The sequence below is a fragment of the Paroedura picta genome, chromosome 2 (genome assembly GCF_049243985.1).
Source record: "Paroedura picta isolate Pp20150507F chromosome 2, Ppicta_v3.0, whole genome shotgun sequence".
Lineage (NCBI taxonomy): Eukaryota > Metazoa > Chordata > Lepidosauria > Squamata > Gekkonidae > Paroedura > Paroedura picta.
The window spans coordinates 102,097,246-102,118,292 of NC_135370.1; the positions used below are offsets into that span (position 1 = coordinate 102,097,246).

General features: G+C 43.3%; 2 protein-coding genes across 7 annotated transcripts in view; one reads left to right on the forward strand and one right to left on the reverse strand.

Moving 5' to 3' along the window:
- Positions 1-21,047, forward strand: part of CCDC73 (coiled-coil domain containing 73) — a 99,717-nt gene that overhangs the window by 77,541 nt on the left and 1,129 nt on the right. For all 6 annotated transcript variants that reach the window (XM_077321939.1, XM_077321942.1, XM_077321938.1 and 3 more), the window contains 4 exons: positions 3,620-3,730; positions 6,155-6,365; positions 8,934-10,166; positions 13,663-13,796. In XM_077321939.1, coding sequence (XP_077178054.1) covers positions 3,620-3,730; positions 6,155-6,365; positions 8,934-10,166; positions 13,663-13,796 — 1,689 coding nt within the window. The remainder of the gene's footprint in view (positions 1-3,619; positions 3,731-6,154; positions 6,366-8,933; positions 10,167-13,662; positions 13,797-21,047) is intronic.
- EIF3M (eukaryotic translation initiation factor 3 subunit M) overlaps positions 13,251-21,047 on the reverse strand; it is a 29,483-nt gene continuing 21,686 nt past the window's right edge. Inside the window, exon 9 of the mRNA XM_077321946.1 lies at positions 13,251-13,434. Within this exon, the coding sequence (XP_077178061.1) occupies positions 13,265-13,434 (170 nt within the window). The 3' untranslated portion in view covers positions 13,251-13,264. The remainder of the gene's footprint in view (positions 13,435-21,047) is intronic.

The following is a 21,047-nucleotide window of genomic DNA, read 5'->3' on the forward strand; positions in this document are numbered from 1 at the left end:
CAGGAGGCCATCTGGGAGAGATTGTCAACCTCTCCCTGTCTATAGGGGAGCTCCCAGAGGTGCTAAAGGGAGCAATGATTCGCCCTTTGTTGAAAAAACAATCACTGGTTTCGCATCTTGTGTTCCTGAGAAAGGTAGTTGAAAGGGCCAGGGCAGACCAGCTCCTAGCATACTTGGAGGAAACCTTGGTGCTCAATCCATACCAGTCTGGCTTCCGTCCTGGCCTTGGGGTGGAGATGGTATTGGTTGCCTTGGTGGATTGGGGCAGATCAGCCATACTCGTATAGCTCGATCTGTTGGCTGCGTTTGACATGGTCAACCACAAGTTGACCACTGCCTCGCTGGAACAGGGATTCAGGGAACAGCCCTTCAATGGCTTTGCTGCTTTTTCCAAAACCAGACACAGAGGGTGTGTCTGTAGGGGAGACTCTGTCATGCCTGTGATCTGCGTAGACAATGTTGTATGGGGGGGGGGTTAGGACAGTGGCCCTCCAAAGCAGCTGTTATCTTCAGGAGAACTGATGCCTTCCCTCCGTCGCCCTCTTTTCTTTTTCTTTATCTCTTTCTCTCTCATCCTGTCTTCCATCTTCTCTTTCATCCTTTATTTCTCCCTTCCTCCTTTCTCCTTCCTTCATACATTTCCCCTTTCTTTCCTTTCCTCTGTTCGCTTTCCTTTCCACCTTTCTCCCTTTTTTCTTGGTTCCCTTTTCTTTTCTCCGTCCTTCCTTCATTCCACTCCCCTCCCCTTCCTCTCTTTCTCACTCTTTTTCCTTTCATTCATTCTTTTATCCTTCCTTTCTCCCCCTTTTCCTTCCTTTCTCCTTCCTCTCCTCTTCTGCCTTCCCCATTTCTTTCCTTCATCCTACTTTTCCCTTCCTTCCTTCCTTCCTTCCTTCCTTCCTTCCTTCCCTCCCTCCTTCCTTCCTTCCTTCCAGATCAATTGTTATTCCTGAAGATCTTTAGGCCCCCACCTGGAGATTGGCATCTCCAGCTGGGTGCATAGGGAAGTGGAGTCAGGAATCAAACCCATCTCTTGAGATTAGAGTCTGCTATCTTTAACCACTTCACCACACTGTATCTCAAGATCAAGGAGGGAGCAGGGGGTGTGCAGAACTCATGAGGATCACAGTGCTGGTGTTTGTGCTACCACCTGTTGTATCCCTTGGTGCAACAGGCTTTGCCTCTAGTCATTTGTTGGTATGGGGTTGATTGTTAGCAATATGCTGATGATACTCAGCTCTATAATATTCTCATCTAAATCTCCTGGTGTGTAGTAGAGGTCATGAATCACTGCCTGGCTGTTATGGTTAAACGGCTAAAAGTAAAAACTTGAAACCAAACTCTGAAAAGACAGAGTTAATGCTAGCTGCAAAGGTGGAAATATTGAATGAAATTGTTCTCCCCACTTTTGATGGAGTTCAGATGAGGCTGACTCAGTTAAAAGTCATATGGTTATAAAGGTAAAGGTATCCCCTGTGCAAGCACCGAGTCATGTCTGACCCTTGGGGTGACGCCCTCTAGCGTTTTCATGGCAGACTCAATACGGGGTGGTTTGCCAGTGCCTTCCCCAGTCATTACCGTTTACCCCCCAGCAAGCTGGGTACTCATTTTACCGACCTCGGAAGGATGGAAGGCTGAGTCAACCTTGAGCCGGCTGCTGGGATTGAACTCCCAGCCTCATGGGCAAAGCTTTCAGACGGCTGCCTTACCACTCTGCACCACAAGAGGCTCTTATGGTTATACTGGATCCAACTTTATTACTGGAAAAGCAAATTAATATAGCTGCATAAAAACACTTTCTCCCAAGTCAGCCTAGTTTGTAAGATAGCAGCTTACAGCTGACATGGCAATCTAGACCCCCCTAAAGTAACATGGAGACTAGGTTCATGTCAGCAGGGGCTTTTGTGTTTTCCAGTCTGCAAAAAGCCAAAATCAACAGCTACCTGTTCATGTACTTTCTGCGTTGTGGCTCTCTCACCTTATATTTTGGCCTGCCCCAGAAGATCAGGAAAGTTCCCATTCCCCTGGATATACATAATCTATGCAAAATAGAATTATTCAGTAAATCTTTTCTATTCTGGTACTAGGGTTACACCCTGATTTGGATAACCCAGGCTAGCCCCATCTCGGAATCTAAGCATAGTTGGCCCTGGCTAGTATTTGGATAAGAAACCACCAAGGAGTACCAGGGTTTATTTGTTTGTTTGTTTGTTTGTTTATTTATAAACCCTAAACACAATATAAAGTAATGATAAAACAACAACCCTATAAAATAAGATATAGTGGCGCAAAAAAAGAAAAAACTGTTCCCGGACCTAAAGACCTGCGATACTAACTCCAGAGGGGCAAAATAATTCACAGAGGGTGCCAATGACATTCACTACCACCACTCCATTGTGATGCAGAGGCAGTAGCAAACCACCTCAAAATGTTTCTTGCCTTGAAAACCCACAGAGTTGCCATAAGTCAGCTGTGACTTGACTGTACTGCCTCCCCTATAGGATTGTATTGCCAAAATGGTTGTGGGTTTGTTTGTATGTGTAGCTGCTTTGGCACTTGATAAGGCATGGGAAGAGTGCTTGAGCCTACTGTGCTGTGAACTCAGTCAGAATTGAGTTCAGTTCAGAATTGGGGTGTGCCACATTTTAAAGTGATTTTAAAATGGCGGTCGTGTCCTCTTGGCTGTCACAAGGAAGCTGTCATACCTATTTTGGTCCTGAACACATAGGGAGGGTCAGATCCAGATTCAAACCCCTCCCCCAATAAATGCTCTTGTGTGAAAGGTGTACCACCAAGTCTGAGCATCAGCTGGAGATTCAACTTGCTGGGAAACTCTGGCAACACCGAGGTGTGGAAAAGGTCTAGGAAAAGAAATTCTGTAGTACCTGAGAGATATATGAGAACTTTTACTGGTGATTTACTGAAGCTTACTTTAATTTATTAGTATGACAGCAAAGCTGATAATGAGTTAGCCCAATGATGGTAAGACAAGTATAACAGTTTTAACATTCTTAGAATGCTGCTTAGTACGCTGTTTGTAGTAGCAATAGCATGTGAATATTATGTGAATGTGATTTTATTTCATTTCATTGAAACAATTTCAAATCAAATGACAATTAAAAAAGAAATCAAATGACAATTTCTATCTTGAAACTGGAATCCTTTTTTACTTTTCAGAGTTCTCAAATTAAAATTACATTCAACTTATAATAAAACACATTCCAGTTTGATGGGTAAAATAAATATACTTTCTGCATTGTACTGTAGTATTTATCTTCACAAACAAAGGGTTTAGAATGTGCTACATTTCACATTTCTTAGCTCTGCACTTTATATTACTTTTTCAGCGCATTAAAACTTATGCAGTGAAACTGAATAATGGCAAGTATTTTATACCCTTTTATAGCCATTTCTTTTTCATAACCTCCCCCTGTTTCCTGTTAGCTAAACTATAAGCACCTTTCTGTTAATTTATGAAAATTATTGTTGAGATAGCACATTATCACTGATCTGTATGGCACTTTCAGCATGTTAGAGGAAAAGGTCCAAGCAACATAAAACACATCAAAATTCATTAATGTGGTATTGATTATTTTTTGGATAATTAATTTTATTGCAGACCCTTGAAAGAGATAATGAGCTGCAAAGGGAGAAGGCAAAAGAAAATGAAGAAAAGTTCTTTAATCTTCAGCATGAATATGAGAAAGCTCAAGTAACTTGGAAAAATGAGGTAAGTTTATTTAAATATTAGAGTATTGATATTTGGAAATATTAAGCAAAACATTCACAATAATTTTAAAAGACCAAGAAAATATTACATAGTATGAGGTAAGAAGAGTGAGATTTGCTTTTCAAAAAACTTCAGACTGCTTAAGAAATAGATGCTAAAATCTAAATTGTGCACCAGAAATCAGATATAATTGCTTCAATGCTTATGAACACCCCATTGTGTAAAGGGTGATAAAATTCCATACCTACGGGTTACTACTTTAAACTAGGAACTACATTTGAAAGACCTCACTAAGATAATGGCAAATGAAGTAGCAGTGGGCTCTTTCAGGGCTCCTTGCTTCTTGAAGGGTTGTTGAGGTGCTTATACTTAAAATTTCAGATGGACATACACAAAATCAATTTAAAAGGTTACTGATCTAACACCTATGCTTAATTACTTTAACAGAAATATGGTTAATATTCCCAATATCTTGCCCCAGCAACAGCAATTGAGTTTCAAAGTAAGGTCTCACAACCTGTGATTTAATTTGGGTAGCTTTTGTCTAGGACTTTACAAGACATTGCCTTTATACTATTTCTACCTCTTGTGGCGCAGAGTGGTAAGGCAGCCGTCTGAAAGCTTTGCCCATAAGGCTGGGAGTTCAATCCCAGCAGCCGGCTCAAGGTTGACTCAGCCTTCCATCCTTCCGAGGTCGGTAAAATGAGTACCCAGCTTGCTGGGGGGTAAACGGTCATGACTGGGGAAGGCACTGGCAAACCACCCCGTATTGAGTCTGCCATGAAAACGCTAGAGGGCGTCACCCCAAGGGTCAGACATGACTCGGTGCTTGCACAGGGGATACCTTTACCTTTACCTTTTACCTAGTCTCTAAATAAACCTTTCTCAACTTTTTTACCATTTAGAACCCCCTGAAACATTCTTCAGGCTTCAAGAAACCCCAGAAGTGGTATGATTATGTAGAATATGGTTGGGAAGCATAGCTATGTACGCACCCACCTGGGACCCCTCCCCTTCCCAGCTCCTCCAGGCCCATCATTGGCCATGGGGGAGGGTCAACATGACCATATTTGGTCATAACACCTGGTAAATGCTTTAAAAATTTTAAAAATATATATTTTAAAATTAATTAACTCCCATCCATTTGGGAAACTCTTCCAGGGTCACCAAGAAACCCCAGGGTTTCTAGAAACTTTGGTTGAGAAAGCCAGCTCTAAATAATGGAAACATGTCCATTATGCATCTGGTTTCTGAAAATCACGAGACAACTTCTCTTTTCTGAAGAAGAGATGGATTTCAATTCACTTTTGTGCACAAGTAAAAAGGACAATGCCATATTTTATACATTTGTCCTTCTAATTCAGTCTACATGTGACATTGTTAGTCTCAATGAATATTTGACAATATCTGAAACTTTTATAAATGACAAATTGGCAAGGAAAGGGCTACTCTTTCATGATAAAATGCACCCTTTCACCATTTTGGTTAAGCACTATTGTTATTTATTTATTAGGATTTTATACCACCATTCCTTTCTGGAACCCAAGCAGTTTATAACATATACAATAAAAGCACAATCACAACTAAAACCATTTGTTATAGTTAAAAAAATTTTTAAGTTGTTACAATTTAAAATTCTGTTTAATATTTCATCATTTATATTTCTGGCAGTTGTGCTCACATTAGGAGTCTGACGCTGTCTTCTGAGGGGGGGGGGATAATAGTGCCAATCAGATATTTTAAGACAACTGATATTATTCATTTACCTCTTAGTAATAGCTGAATGTCTGCAGGGAGGCCAGTACCTTTGGTGTTATATGGGCTTCAACCATAGGCCTGGCCGAACAACTCCGTCTTACACGCCTTGCATAACTCTTTCAGGTCCCACACGGTTCTGATCTCACCCAAGAGGTTGTTCCACCAGGCCGCAGTTTTGAGAGCTAGAGTGGAGGCTCCTTTCAGGGGTATAGGGAAGAAGGTAGTGCTGTAGGTACGAAGGTCCTAGACCAATATATTAAACTGATTTGGTTCTCAACAGATTTTGAGATCTCTAACATTGAGATCATTGTTAGATCTATTGTATTGGTGCCACCCTCTTCTGAATATTATTCTCCCCACCAGGCTGAACTTGGGGGGAACTCAGGTAACTAAGATCAGAATTGTGACCACCGCCGTATATGTTATATGTGACTTGTTGTTGATGTTAATTGGGGTTTTTATGGGGATTTTATTGTGTTTTAACTATTTATGTTGTAAACCGCCCTGAGACCTATTTGGAGAAGGGCGGCCTATAAATAAATAAATAAATAAATAAATAAATAAATAAATAAATAAATAAATAAATAAATAAATAAATAAATAAATAAATAAATAAATAAATAAATAAATAAAAATAATAATAATTTGTTCTTTGTTTTCCTCCAGGTTGAACAGGTGTCTACAGAAAATGAAATGCATAACAGCCAAAAAAACCCCAAATATGCTCAGGCAACAAAAGAAGTTTCTAAAAATGTGGAATTAGAAAAAATGAGAACAAAAAATGCTGTAACTTGCTCTTTGGATTCTGATGAAATACACATGGAACAAAATTATGCAGAGATCAATACAGAGGAAATGAATTTAATCAGTGTTGAAGGTATACATATTCACATTCCCAATGTATGGAATAAGAGAAGAGTTGGGACTAGAACTGTGGTATAAGAAGTGGGCCTGGTGCTGCCACTTGGAAAAGCGATCTGTATATTCACAAATTTGCCTTTTTGCTGTGTTCCAAACTGCTAGCATAGAGTTAGTGCTGATCAAGGGTCAGAACTGGTTGTGTGTTTGATTGTCCTATGGTAGTGCTCCTTCATTGGTATAGGCAGCTTCCTGGTAGGACAAGAAAAGTCACAGAAAGATAAAGGCCTACAATGTCTCCTTTTTATGTCCAGCTTTGCTTCATGCTGTGATTCTCTTTGTTATTTCAAGATAGAGGATAGGAATACTCAACTCATAGGAAGAAGAGTTCATTTTTATACCTGCTTTTCTCTACCAGGAGGAGTTTCTAAGTGGCTTACAATCACCTTCCCTTCCTCTCCCCACAATAGGCACCCTGAGAGGAAGGTGGGGCTGAGAGAACCCTGATATTACTGCTCTGTGAGAACAGCACTATCTGGGCTGTGACGAGCTGAAGGTCACCCAGCTGGCTGCAAACTTGGCTTGCCAGATTAGAAGCTACTGCTCCTAAACTTAGCACCAAACTGGAAATCCAACATGGTCAAAAAGATAGATGAATAAGTTATGAATATTTCATACAAATATTATAAATATTGTATACGTATGATAAAATTATCAACATAACTAATTTAAAACCTGGCTAAATCTGTGGATATAAATCTATAGATTGGATCTGTAAATGTGATTTGTAGTAGAATGAGTGTACCGCCCCATTAAAAGGGCACATTGTCCCAGGAATTCCCTGGGCTGATTATGCACTAGTTTTTCCCTTCAATTTTATGCTACATTCCTGTCCAGTTTATTTATCCTTTCATCTTTGTGGTTTCTGTGCAATCCCACATGGGGACAGCAGTGCCACAGGCCTGCTAAAGAGAGGAGCTAGCAAGCTAAATCTTGGGCAGATTATGCACTAGTTTTTCCCTTCAATTCTATGCTACATTCCTGTCCAGTGTATTTCATCTTTGTGCTTTCTGTGCAGTCCCACATGGGGACTGCAGTGCCACAGGCATGCTAAAGACAGGAGCTAGCAAGCTAAATCTTTCCATTTTATACACCCAGGAGTGCTACCCCCTCCCCTTGCAAAGAAGAGTGACTTTTCCTGCCCAAAAGTCACATGATGGAGGGGAATAGCACTCTCCTTCAGTTCTCTTTCTGCTGCTGTAGTGAGAGGACTCCATCCAGTGGGCTTCAGTTTCTAGACCTCAGTCTGAAGTAAAATTTAAAAAAATAATAGAACGCAATAAGTGAGATCCGAGGAGTAACCAATAGCCATTATCTCCTCATCAAATATTTTTTTTGCCTGTCCAAAGCTTTCTTTTTTCCTCATGGCTCTTTTAAAAAAGTGCTTTGAACTTCCATGAACCACCCAAGCCATCTGCTTACTAAAGCCAGTGTGTACTGGTTTAAGTTTTAGACTAGGATCTAAGATATGCAAGTTCAAATTGCCAATCTGATGTGGAAACCCACTAGGTGAACTTGTACCGGTCACACACTCTCCTCCTAACTTACCTCATAGAGTTATTGTGTGGATAAAATAGAAAAGAATGATGTAAGCTGCTTTAGTAATATAAATGAAGAGGTTAAATGAAATAAAAATACAGCTGAAGATAGGGGGCAGGTAAAAGATTGGTGGGTGGGAGGGTAGAAGAGGAAACAGAAAAAGGAAAAAAAAACGGGGGTCCCTGGGAACGAAAACGGGTAATAGTGTAGGAGAGAGAAATGATATGCCCCAGCAAGTCCTTGTAGGTTCTCTACATGTCCTATTCAGGAAAGATAAAGGAAATAGTTGGAATGCAATGGAAATAGTTGGAAGGGAGAAATGAGATTCCCATAGAAGTACTTGCAGGTTCCTGCTTGTGATTATATGATACCTAAGGATATTTTTACATTCAGAATTTTATGTAAATGACTATGATTAAAATGCATCACTTCTGTGGATTACATTTCATAATCCTTATCCATGGTTCCTCTATATATTTGTGAAACAGCCTGGGTGGGTGGAACGTGTCCAGCTGTCCAAGCTGGAATAGGGCAGATCGGGGTGCAGCCAGCAAGCAAAGCTGGCTGCACCCTGATTGGCCCTGCCCCTGCAGCTCCTGCCCTCTGTCCCTGGACTCTAGCCTCTTTGCTCTCGGAAGCACCTCAGTGCCTGGAGCCAGCAGCAGGTAAGGGGCGAGGGCCCTGGGCAAATTGTTGTGGTGGAGGGCCTGCTAACGAGGGCCTCTTGGCCTGCTAAGCAGGGCCTGCTAATGAGGGCCTCGCGACCTGCTGACTGCATGCTAAGGAGGTCTGTCCCGGGTCTGCTAATGAGCTGGCCAGCCCCCGCGTGCCCCACTTGATCCGGCTGTGAGCTGCAGCCCAAAGCCACCTTAAGGTGCCTGGCATGGGGCCAGGGGAAGGGACCCTTTCAAGGCCCATTCTTAGAAATGGGCTTTGAAGCTAGTTATTTTATAAATGCCTCATTAATCCTATCTTCTTACCCCGACAGATTTAAATTATCTTGAAAAGTGTGTGAATGGAGATGATATAGATTGTCTTTGCAAACAAAACCAAAGGGAGGCTTCTGAAAGTAAACTGCTCTGCATGCCCAGTTCAATTATTCCAGGACTGATCTCTGGTTCCTGTGTTGCTGATTGTGAAAAAGCAGCTGCTAATGAAAGAGAAGACAATTTTTTGTCTAATGAAATACTTGCAAAAGTAGAAATTAAGTCTCCAAGCTGTTGTCACTCCATCGCATCAATCAAAGACCCCAAGATGCTTCCAGAAACATTCATTTCCAAGACAAATGAAAATATCAACAAAGCACCCCACAGTTCCTTCACAGTTGAACAACTTGCTAAAGAGTCCAAAATACAGGACGGCACTGCTAGTGAGAAAACTACAAATAACCACTCTAAGAATAAAGTTAACTCTGTTATCCTGTCACAGACAATAGAGCATAATCACCCTGTCTTCTACAGTGATGGTTTAAAGCAATCTAGTGATATTAGTAAACCAGAAAAAATGTCACCAGTTCAAAGCATTGACTGCATAACCTCTAACATCCATCTATATAAACAGAGTAATACATACAATGAAGAAATACATATTAATGATCCATGCAAAAATAAAAAATGTTGTGAGCTAAGCAGTACTTGCAACTCACCAGGGAACATTCCATATTTGCATGCTTCTGTTTGCAAAAGCATAGATTTGAATATGCATGTTGCCAATGATGAGAACACCCATAATTCACCTCTAGAAGGGAGCTTAAATGTGAATGCTGAAGAAATATTCAAACCCATTGATGTAAGTGAAATGCCAAACAAACAGTTAGAAGAAGACAGTTCAAGACTGCCAGAAATGAGTACGAACGCAACTCAGAATACAACTGAAGTTTTGTGTCTCAGCTCTGAAAATGAATCTCAGGTTGTAGATCTGAAAATGGAAAAAAATACCAGAAATGAAGAAAAAGAATCCCATGCTTCCAGATCTACTACTGAACATTTTCTTTTTGTTTGTGGTAAAGAAACTGCAGCATTAAAAGACAAGGAAGAGTCATTATGCAGTACAGTTACAGGGGAAATGACTGAGGAAGAAAACACAGGGGAATTGTGTTCTTCATCCATAAAGACATCTGGCAATTTATTAAATGGAAATGGAAAGTCATGCTTTGATCTGCAGAGTAAACATAAAACTGTAAAAACTTCAGCATGCTTAGATCTATCAAGAGGATGTCAAGGTAAGTCAAATTGAGTCTGCTTCAACATTCAAAATGCCTTTTTGAAAGAACTATTATGTACTCAGGAAATAAAAAAAATACTAATTCAAGAAAAATTGGTTAGAATATGAACATGAAAAGATGCTGAAAAAAGAAACATGTGAGAAATTATTTACATTTTAATAGCTGTTTCAAAACACTGACCATAATGTTTCAGGTGGCTGGTGTTCAACAATTTAGCAACAACTGCTAGGATCCATACTCATAGACAAATTTACCATTTAACACCAGACAATTTCCTGCACAGTAGTGTTTCTGTGTTGGAATTTGTATATATTTAGTAATGTGTGATATAAAATGTGACAAATGCATGTGTTCTTATTTTATCTAAAGCACATGTATCATGAGAATAATTGCCAGTCACAGATGCCACAATTCAATTCACTTATCACAACTCTCAGTGATCAGCATGGTATAGCGGTTAGTGCTTTACTAGGATGTAGTAGTCAAATCCCTTGTCTGCCAGCAATACTTGTTGGCTAATCACAGTCTCAGCCTAACCTACCTTAAAGAGCTTTTGTGGGGATAAAATGCAGGAGAGGTGAATGATGTAAACCGCTTTCAGTCAGCAGTGCAGTGAAAGGATATAAATGAAATAAATAAATTCATTAACAATTCAATTCTTTGCAGTTACTCCAGTTCAGGGGTAGTCAAACTGCGGCCCTCCAGATGTCCATGGACTACAATTCCCAGAAGCCCCTGCCAGCAAATGCTGGCAGGGGGCTCCTGGGAATTGTAGTCCATGGACATCTGGAGGGCCGCAGTTTGACTACCCCTGCTCCAGTTACTCCCACTGATTTATTTTAAGTGATTGCTTAGACTGGAGTAAATTTATACAGGGATGCACTGTAAACTACAGGTGATGGCAGATGAGACATATCTTATTCAATGTTATGTAAGAGTCCTATAAGTTACTACAATATATTAAGTGCAGATGACTGTAAAGATGTACTTGGCTCTATGATGGATGAGAATGCTGGGTTGTGGGCTCTCCCTAAGGTTACTGTCATCATCTGCCTTCCAACATATTCTCTCTACCCAGGGGTGTTTTATCCTTGTAGCATATCCTAGGAGCCCCATGCTTCCAGGAGCCCCGCACAATGCCTTCCTCCCCATGGATCAGGGCCATAGCCCCCCTTTTCCCTCTTTAAGGATACTTGGAGTGACACTTGGAGTGAGTCCTAGGGACTATATCACTTTATCTACACTAGCTCCTGTTCTTTCTGGTCACAGTTCAAGGTGCTGTTCTTGATCTTCCAAGCACTATATGGTTTGAGACCAATATCCCTGAAAGATAGCCTATTCCCCTATGAACCTGTCTAACCACTATGGTCATCTTTGGAGGCCCCTGGCCTTTTATGTACTAGTATGTTCCTTCACTTTCATTGTCCATTCTCATTGGACTTTCTTTTTCTTTCTGCATTTCACTCCACTTTCACTGTGAGCATCGGGTTTTCTTTTTCATTCTGCGTGAATCTTTCTTCCTCCAGTACTTAGCTGGCAATCCATTCAGTTTCATCACATTTTTGAGTGCTTTGCAGTGGGTTTTCCCCTTGCTTTGCTTGCAAGGCAATGGTAATTCAAAAGCATAATGATTCCATCAGATTTTCTCTACCCTTTTCCCGCCCCTGGGAGGCCACTCCTCCACTGCCCACTTTGTGCAGAGGGCAGGTCTCTCCTTATTGATCTGAGTGTATTTTCTGAATTAAAAGTAGAAATTCTTTTCCTGGATTTACTGTCAGGTAGCCATTTTGCTGAATCTTTAGTGCTCCCCCCCTCCAGTATTGGTTGGCATTTAATTTTTTTAAAATTCATGCCCAGGAGGTATACATCATTAATGTAATAAATAAATAAATAAATAAATAAAATAAAAATATTGCAGGAGGTAGCCAGGAAGCCAGGTAGCTAGGCACAGTTCCTTTTCCTACTCGATGGAGTAGCCCCTTTTCATTTGGGCTATGCCAGCAAGGAGAAGCTAAGTGGTCTGGCTTGGTACATTTCTCAGTTCGACAGCCAGAGCCCCCAGCTGATTTCCTAAGTCCCAACAGCTCTAACAATGGTTTCATAAGGTGGCTACTGTTGAACAGTAGTAAGCAGCCAGGCCTAGTCAGACGGTATCAAGTCACCTGGAAATCCCCCAGAATTACAACTGAACAGAGATCTATTTTGTAGAGAAAATTGCTGTTTTTGAGGGCTTTGACCTCTCTGCTCATCAAACCCTGCTGTCCTCAGACTCCAACACAAAATATCCAGGAATTTCCAAGCCTAGAACTCTAGCCAGGTCTGGTTCCAAGAGCTAAAACAGGCCTGGAAAGGGCCCTGCCACCTCCATCTGTTCCACTTAATATTTCTGGTAAGGGTTTGGAGGAGGTGGTTTCATGGCTTAAATGCCACACAGCACTTAACACCCACTCAGGGCGGCTGTCCCGCCTGAGTACCTCCTCCTCCAACTGGTTTGCCTATTTGTCCAGCAGTCATCCAATCTCCTTCAACCCTCCCACTCAACTACCCCTTCTTCCTTCCACTTCCCTTTAGGCTCAGAGGTTGCAGATCCCTGAGTGCCTCCTCCTCCAGTTTGCCTGTCTGTCCAGTGGCCAGCCAATCGCCTTCCACCCCCACCCCTGACCACACCAGATCCTGAGGGGAGGGAGAGGCCATCCACAGAGTTCTTCCACCCCCCCCCCCATCAAGCACCCATTGTATTCCTGAATGCAATGGGCTTTGTCCCTAGTAAACAAATAATAAATGTAACTGAAGATGGGGGCAAATTAAAAAGTTGGTTGGTTGAAAGGAAGTAGTGAAAGAAACAGGGACAGGTGAGAATATAGGGGTCACCAGGAGGTGGGCATTTTTCGCCCTAATTATACTTCAAGAAAGGTAAGCAAGACGTTAGAATACATTGAGATCGCTTTGAATTTATTAATACTACTTTGTGGAGGACTCATTTCTTCCACTCACGAAAGATATTGAATTGAAAATGGAACAATCATCTAGACATTGTTTTGGCTGAATCGAGGTGGAAATCATAATAAAGAGATAAGACTCTTATATTTCTAATATTATTTTATTAAGCCATTGGACAGATTCTTTTTTTCCTTTGTGTTACTGGGATCGTCCACTTTCTTCTTGAAGACAGGGGAGCAGACAGCTTCATAACTAAATGCATGATCAGTCTGCAGGGAATATTTAGGACTGTATGGAGATTCCTGTGTACCAACGGCAAGATATGCTGCAAAAATTTCAAAAAGCAAATTACATATTATTACATATATAATCGCACACATTTGTATAAAATAATTTTTGAAACAAATAGTTTGATATTCCTGTTTATGTTGTAGATTAATCAATATTTTCTGGTTTAATACAAATGTTGAATTACTGTAGCTCAGACAGATACCAAGCATTTTGTTACTAGAGAATAAGCTGCAGTTGTTACCATTTCCTCCTTGTCAATCAGCTTCTACAAGCATGAACAGAACTGCTGACACTTTGAATACTGGAAGTATCAATCCAGGCCTCAAGAGAAATCCAACTGATGAATGGAATGCAATCGCAAAGACTTTTTATGAAACTTATTTTCCCACAGAATCCGTAAGTCTATTAAAAATATTGCAGAGCAGACCTTGGTGAGCTAACTGTAGAGATATGTGTAGAAGTATATGCATCTGGTTGCTTTAAGACCCACTTGATCTCTAAAATAATATCTAGAGGGCAAATGTGGCAACATTTTTCACAATTAAAGTTGATGGAAAACAGCAGGGAAAAGTCACAGCATATAAATCAAGAGGATCTTAGCTAGCCTTTTTGAATTGAAGCCTAGGTCTAACAATAACTTACCATGTATAAATCCAAGTATATTGTGTTCTGCTTCCTTTCCATCCATTCTGAGCATGGGAGACCAGTAGGCTTTGAATGCAATGCAGTCCACAGAAAACAGGAGTCTAGTAACATCTCACTAAATTCAGTATAGGCTTTCAGGAGTCAGAACTCACTTAATATATTTTGTGAACTATTGTTTGTTTTGTAGTTCAAAGGATTTGTTGTTGGACTTACTGGAGGGGAAACAAGACTAGAGAAATACATAGTGGAGTGTAGGGATGAGCACAAACAGGGCACGAACCAAATTTTCCCATGAAAACGCCCTGACTTATGTTTCCTGAACCAAGGTTCAGGAGAGGTGTCTCCCCTGAACATTTCACAGACCTTTGTCTGATTTGGGGATTTGGCTGGCAGCCATTTTAGGTTGACAGCACATGAGTGTGCATCCCTCACTGTCAAGCTCAAAATGGCTGTGATTTCAAGCCAGATTGCTTCCCTCACTTGGGCCTGACAGCTGAGAGTCTGTGGATGGGCAAGACAAAAGGGCCCTAGGTTAGCAGAAAAATGTGAAATCATGCAAAAATAATTATAAAGCCTGTAGCTTAAAAAGAAATCCACCCCAGTGACTGTTGCTAGGCAAACAGTATTCCAGACAGGGGGAGGGAGAAAAAGAGTGATATATATGGAGAGAAAGAAAGGAGTGGTAGAAGGAACAAAAAATTAGGGAGATGGGAGAGATGCCGTGACTCAATGGTAGAGAATCTGCTTGGCATGCAGAAAGACCTGAATTCAATAACAGGTAGCTCCAGTTAAATGATCTAGCAAGAATGTAATGTAAAAGGCCTCTGTCTGAGACCTTGGGAAGCCATTGCCAGTCTGAGTAGACAATGCTGACTTTGATAGACTAAGAGTCTGATTCAGTATAAGGCAGTTTCATATGTTTATATGACTGAGAAGCAAGATAGGACAAAAGGTGGGAGGAACGGAATAGCCACTCCTGCAATTTTATTACAGGTACCAACTTTTTTTCAATACAGAACTAGCTAGAATATTCTGTACAACCAATACACAGAAATATTACAAAGAGGTTAAAAAGCAGTAGAAATGGCACTGGAAATTCCAAAATCTAAACAAGGAACCGTTAAATCCTGTGTTTCGCTTATGAATGCTTCCTCAGTGAATCCCGTCATAGTTTACATGCAGAGTGAAAACTCTTAAATTTGCAATTAAACTATGAAGAAATGCATTAGGATGTGAATATTATCTAGAGGTCTCTACATGCTTGTGCAGAAAAGTTCTTGTTGGGGTCCACTGAGGAAGCATTCACGAGAGAAATGCAGGATTTACTGATTCTTCATTTGGATTTTGAAATTTCCGGTGGCATTCCTACAGCTTGTATGATTTCTATGTATTAGTTGTGCTTTCAAGGCATGTGATAAAAGCTTTTCTTGTTGTGTTGTCTTTACACAGTGGATTTTGTTCTTTTGCATAACACACACACTGGGTAGCCCAATATGTATTTTTTGGAATATTCCATAAAGCATCGTGTGATGTGTTTATGCAATTAATCTACAAGAAAGTCAAATCCACCAGGAAAAGGTCATTTTAAATAGTATATACAAGCGGGAAAGTTAAAAGACATGCAGGAGGCATCTCATTTTCCTCTTCCAACTGTTCCCTTTCCCTTCTCTGAATGGCCCTCATAGCCTCAGCCCCTTTCTTGCTTCCTTCTCCCCCAGAGGCGGAAGACATCTTGGGTGTTTTCATCCCTCGGTTCAGGGAGGTAGGCTTACTTTTTTCCTTCTTCTTGTTTGGGTGTGCCTCTGCTCCAGTTCTTCCATACCTCTGGAACAAGGAGAGCAGCCTTGATCACTTCGCTAGCAGTCCTTTTTCTATTAAATCTATTTTTCTCTTCTTTAATACATTTCAAATTATTTTTATACCCTCCAGTTTGGTGTAGTGGTTAGGAGTGCGGACTTCTAATCTGGCGTGCCAGGTTTGATTCTGCACTCCCCCACGTGCAGCCAGCTGGGTGACCTTGGGCTAGCCACGGCACTGATAAAACTGTTCTGAGTAGCGATATCAGGGCTCTCTCAGCCTCACCCACCTCACAGGGTGTCTGCTGTGGGGCGAGGAAAGGGAAGGCGAGTGTAAGCCGCCACCGCCTCCTCCTCCTCCTTTTTTTTGCTGCTTTTTTGGGGGAAAGAGTCCATGGTTTCCTGTTAAGACTCTAATTACCTCAGCAGTTTTTCTCTCTGGAATTTATGAGCATATTCAGAAAAACCTTGGGTGCCGATGAGAGCCCGAACAGGAGCGCCCTGAACTGAAAATGTTGTTCTTCTACGCAGAACTGGGGGAACTAGCAATGGGACTGTCTGATGGGTATGTGAATCCCCGATTGGATGGTGAGAATCTCCATCCAATCAGGGGAATATCTCACCTCGTTGGACTTCAAGAGGCATACATTCACATTTATTTATATTTTAACTTCTATACCACCGTTGTCAAAGCCTACGGGGAGTGGCGGGATATAAATCCAAATAATAATAATAATAATAATAATAATAATAATAATAATAATAATAATAATAATAATAATAATAAATACTCGCAGCAGTTTACAATAAATGAATAAAACAACAACCCTTAAAATCCCAACACATAAAAGATGGCAATTTATTAACTCCGGGACCACAGCCTGGCCATATGTCTGGCAGAAGAGCTACGTCTTACAGGGCCTGCGGAAAGCTGGTAACTCTGGCAGGGCCCTTAGCTCTTCCAGGAGCTCCAGTTAAATTCCACCAGATTGGGGCCAGGGCCGATAAAACCATGGCCCTGGTCAAGGCCAGGCAAATGTCCCAGAGGCCCGGGACCACCAGCAGATTCATACCCGCAGAGGGAGGCATAGGCAGACAAGCGGTCCCACAGATAGGCCGGGCCCAAGCCGTGTATAGCCTTAAGGGTTAAAACCAATACCTTAAACTTGATCTGGAAACAGACAGGAAACCAGTGCAGATGACGTAACACCGGCTGGATGGGGGTCCTCCAACCTGTACCAGTGAGGACCCTTGTAGCCGCATTTTGTATCAGCTGTAATTTCCGAGTCAAAGCCAGGGGTATAGCCAGGTACAGCGAATTACAGTAATTTAGCCTGGAAGTGATTGTTGCATGGATCACTGTGGCCATCTGTTCAGAGGACATGTAGGGTGCTAGTAGCTGTGCTTGGTGCAGATTAAAACATATCATTCAGGCTACCTGGAGAGGGAGGCCCTGAAGATCACCCCCAAGTTCCTGGTGGTTGGTGCAGGTCTCAATTGCACCACATCCAGGCATGGGTGGTACACTTCCTGGTCCCTCCCTCGTCTTCCCAGCCATAGGACCTCCGTCTTGGAGGGGTTGAGTTTCAGGCAGCTTTGCCTGAGCCATCCAGCCACTGCTTCCAAACACCTGGCGAACGTTTCCAGGGGAGAGTCCAGCCGGCCATTCATTAGGAGATACAGCTGGGTGTTATCTGCATATTGGTGACAACCCAGCCTATAATTCTGGACCAGCTGGGCTAGAAAGCACATGGAGATGTTAAACCATGTAGGGGAGAGAACCGCCCCCTGTGGGATGCCACAAGGGAGCCCCACAGGGTCAGATAACACCCCCCCCCACACACACAGCAATCCTCTGTGACTGGTTCTGGAGAAAGGAGACCAGCCATTGTAGTAGTCCCCCTACTCCAGCTCCGGCAAGGTGGTGGGCCAACAGCTTGTGGTCAACCACATCAAACAAGGCCGACAGGTCTAGAAGTACAAAGATGGCCAACCCGCTCCATTCCAGCTGGCGCCAGATGTCATCCATCAAGGCGACCAGCATGATCTCCACCCCATGGCCAGGACAGAAGCCCAGCTGGTATGGGTCCAGGACCAAAGTTTCCTCCAAGAATGCTAGGAGCTAGCCTGCCGTGGCCTGCTCTTCCTTACCCAGAAACGCAATATGCAAAACTGGTTAGTAGCTGGTAAGGTCCGGCGGATCCAGCGATCCAGTAAGGGAAAAACCAGTCCCTCCTTAAGCCCCTCTGGGAGTTCTTCTGATATAAGGGAGGTTCACAAATTCCGTCAAGGGGCCTCTTACCCGCTGGTCGCCCAACTTAAGCACCCAGGACGGGCAAGGATCTAAGGGGCAAGTGGTGGCTCTCACTGAACTCAGCAACTTGTCCACTTTAGTTATCAAGAGTCGTCTGAAGCCATCAAACACTAACTTGCGTAACGGCCACGGAGCTTCCAGCTCACTAACTGTATCAATTGTGGCAGGAAGGTCCCGGTGGAGTGACTGGACTTTGTCCGCAAAATAGCTCAATAATGCTGCACAGCTCAAATCCAATCCCCTTGACTTTTGATGCCCCTCGAGGGCAGTAAGTGACCTGATTACTCTAAAGTTGGACAATTGTGATGTTATTCGCCACCAGATCTACCTCTACACCTGTGCCGAATATCAAATCAAGGGTATGGCCAGCGTGACCGGCAACAATTTGCGAGAACCCTAGTGTCTCCATGGCAAACACTAGATCCAGACCACATCCTGAAGACAGTGCATCCACATGGACGCTGAAGTCACCCAAAACCAAAAGTTTGGGGGACTGCAACGTCCAGGCAGCTGCTGCCTCCAGCAGGGCTGGCAGGGAATGCAAAGGTGAGGTGAGTGCATGGTACAACATCCAGATAGCCAATTTCTTGACCGAGTCCCACCCGAGGCCGACACATTCAACACCCATGATCGATGGGGCAGGGAGCACCCTGAAGGAAAAAGTATCCCAAACTTGGATTGCCACCCCCCTCCCCTACTTTGGAGCCAAGGTTGGTGCAAGACCAAATACCCAGGTGGTGCCAGATCTTTCAAGGCAACTGTCTTGCCTTGGCACACCCAGGTTTTGGTCAGGCAAGCCACGTCAGCCTCGTGCCTTACAAAATAGTCTTGCAATGTCGAGGATTTGTTGATTGACAAAGCATCAGCAATGGTTTCACCGTAGACTTCTTACCAACATATTTGGGGATGGGACGGAGATTTGGAGGGCGGTACATGTATTGACCAGGCCACCGACTGTGGGAACCCCACAGGCGCAACCTATATAGACCTCTGAAACTACCAGAATCACTGGTATCTGGGTCCCAGTCCGGATCCTGTCTCTATGACCCCTGCTCCTATTGCCTTGATCACTTTCTGATGGCCTGGTAGGGCAAACCATGATCTAATCACAAAAACAATAGCTGCTTAATAATCACCCATCCACATCCCACTGAACCCAAGCCCACCCTACCCCCCCCCACAGCCCTCATTACCTACAGCTAATAACAGTCCCCTACCATAGGAGCTCTGTCCCAGGGATCCCACTGGGTAACCAATGGCTCTCCATCGGACCCTCCCACGCTAGGATGTTTTCTGCCAGAAGGCGCTTCCACTGCTGGCCAGGAGAAGGTGCCAGCAGATGAACCAGTCTCCTCCAGAGCTGCACAGCTGATCTTCAAACCAGGCTCCACCCCCAGGAACTGCCTCAAACTCCACAGGCAGCCATCACACTGATTCAGCTCCTCTCTGGAAATGCCAAGTTGTAATGCAGGGGGAAAGGGAAAACCATCCAAGATCCCACCCTCCCCAGGGGCCAATCCAAGCAGGTGCACTCCTTTCCTCAAGTCCACGTGACTCTCCCTCATTCTGCCACAACCAGGGGGGGGGCACCCAGTCTCGCCGGTAGTCGGCGCAGTCTTCCCCAGCCAGATGACCAGGAAAGGCTGCTCCACAGGCCTGCTGGTTTAAGCAAACGTGGGGGCTCCATTGAGGGCTCCATCCCTCCGATATCTTCATGGGAAGCAAGCCTCAGCAAACAGTCAGGGAGGGAAGAGGAAAAACAGGGAGGGGAGCCAGACCACGCGGCAACAACACAGCCACAGAGCATTCTCCCGCTGCAGGTTTAACTGCAGCACAGCTTGGGCTCACCCAAAGCATCCATGTCGGTTCGCCTCCCAGTGGCGTTTCCTGCTAGCCAGGGCAACCAACCATGGCAGGTCTAACTGCATCTGAGTCATGCTTCAACCGCCTCCCCAACCTCTCTCTCCGTTCTTCTTGCTACACGTTCTCTGGCACTCGGTTGTTTCTTCCCCAGCTCAGCACTCTCAGCTCAGCTCTCTCTACTCTCTCACTCTTTCTCTCGCCTCTGGCACCATCTCCAGCTCTGCATCCCAGCAAACAGCCGGGAAATGCTGCCTCTTGGGGTGGTGGTGGTCTATGCCCTACTCCCCTGATGGAATAGGGGGTCAGCGGGACAAACCTATGCCCTATAATCCCCTGAGAAACTCCGAGGATAGAGGACTGAAATGCCCAGCCGCTGTCCCCGCCAAAACCGTTTCATGGGCAGACCACATACCCATCAGACAGTCACATTGCCAATTCCCCTGGTTCTGCGTAAAAGAACATTTTCAGTTCAGGGTGCTCCCGTTCGGGCTTTCATCGGCAGTCAGGGTTTTTCTGAAGATGCTCATAAATCCGAGGAATATCAAGATACATGTCCATCCTTAGTTAGAAAACCTGTTAATCAGGTCCCCTTCTCTCGCCTTGGCCATTTCCAAGGAAGACCTTGTGATAAAAACCCTGCTGGAATTTGGTTGCATTGTAAATTTCCAGAAGAACTCTCTGACACTAACTCAAAGGATACAGCATCTTGGTGTTGTCATTGACAACAAGAGCAGAATCCTATCTACCACGGAAAAGAAAATCATGAAAGTAAAGGAGCTGACAACATAGGTTATCATGAATGAGGCATCATAACTAATTACCCTGGCAACTCTGATGGGATTATTCATCTCCATTCTGGGTACTGTTCAGTGGGCATGCCTTTATTCCAGAAAATTACAGGCCTTCCTTCGGACCCATCATCTCAGCATTGTTCACAAAAGAAATTTGACGGTCAGTTACACAAAAGGTCAAGCAGTCTCCAGTGATGGGTAATTCCAGCTAATCTCTCTGCGGGGAAGAAGTTTCTGA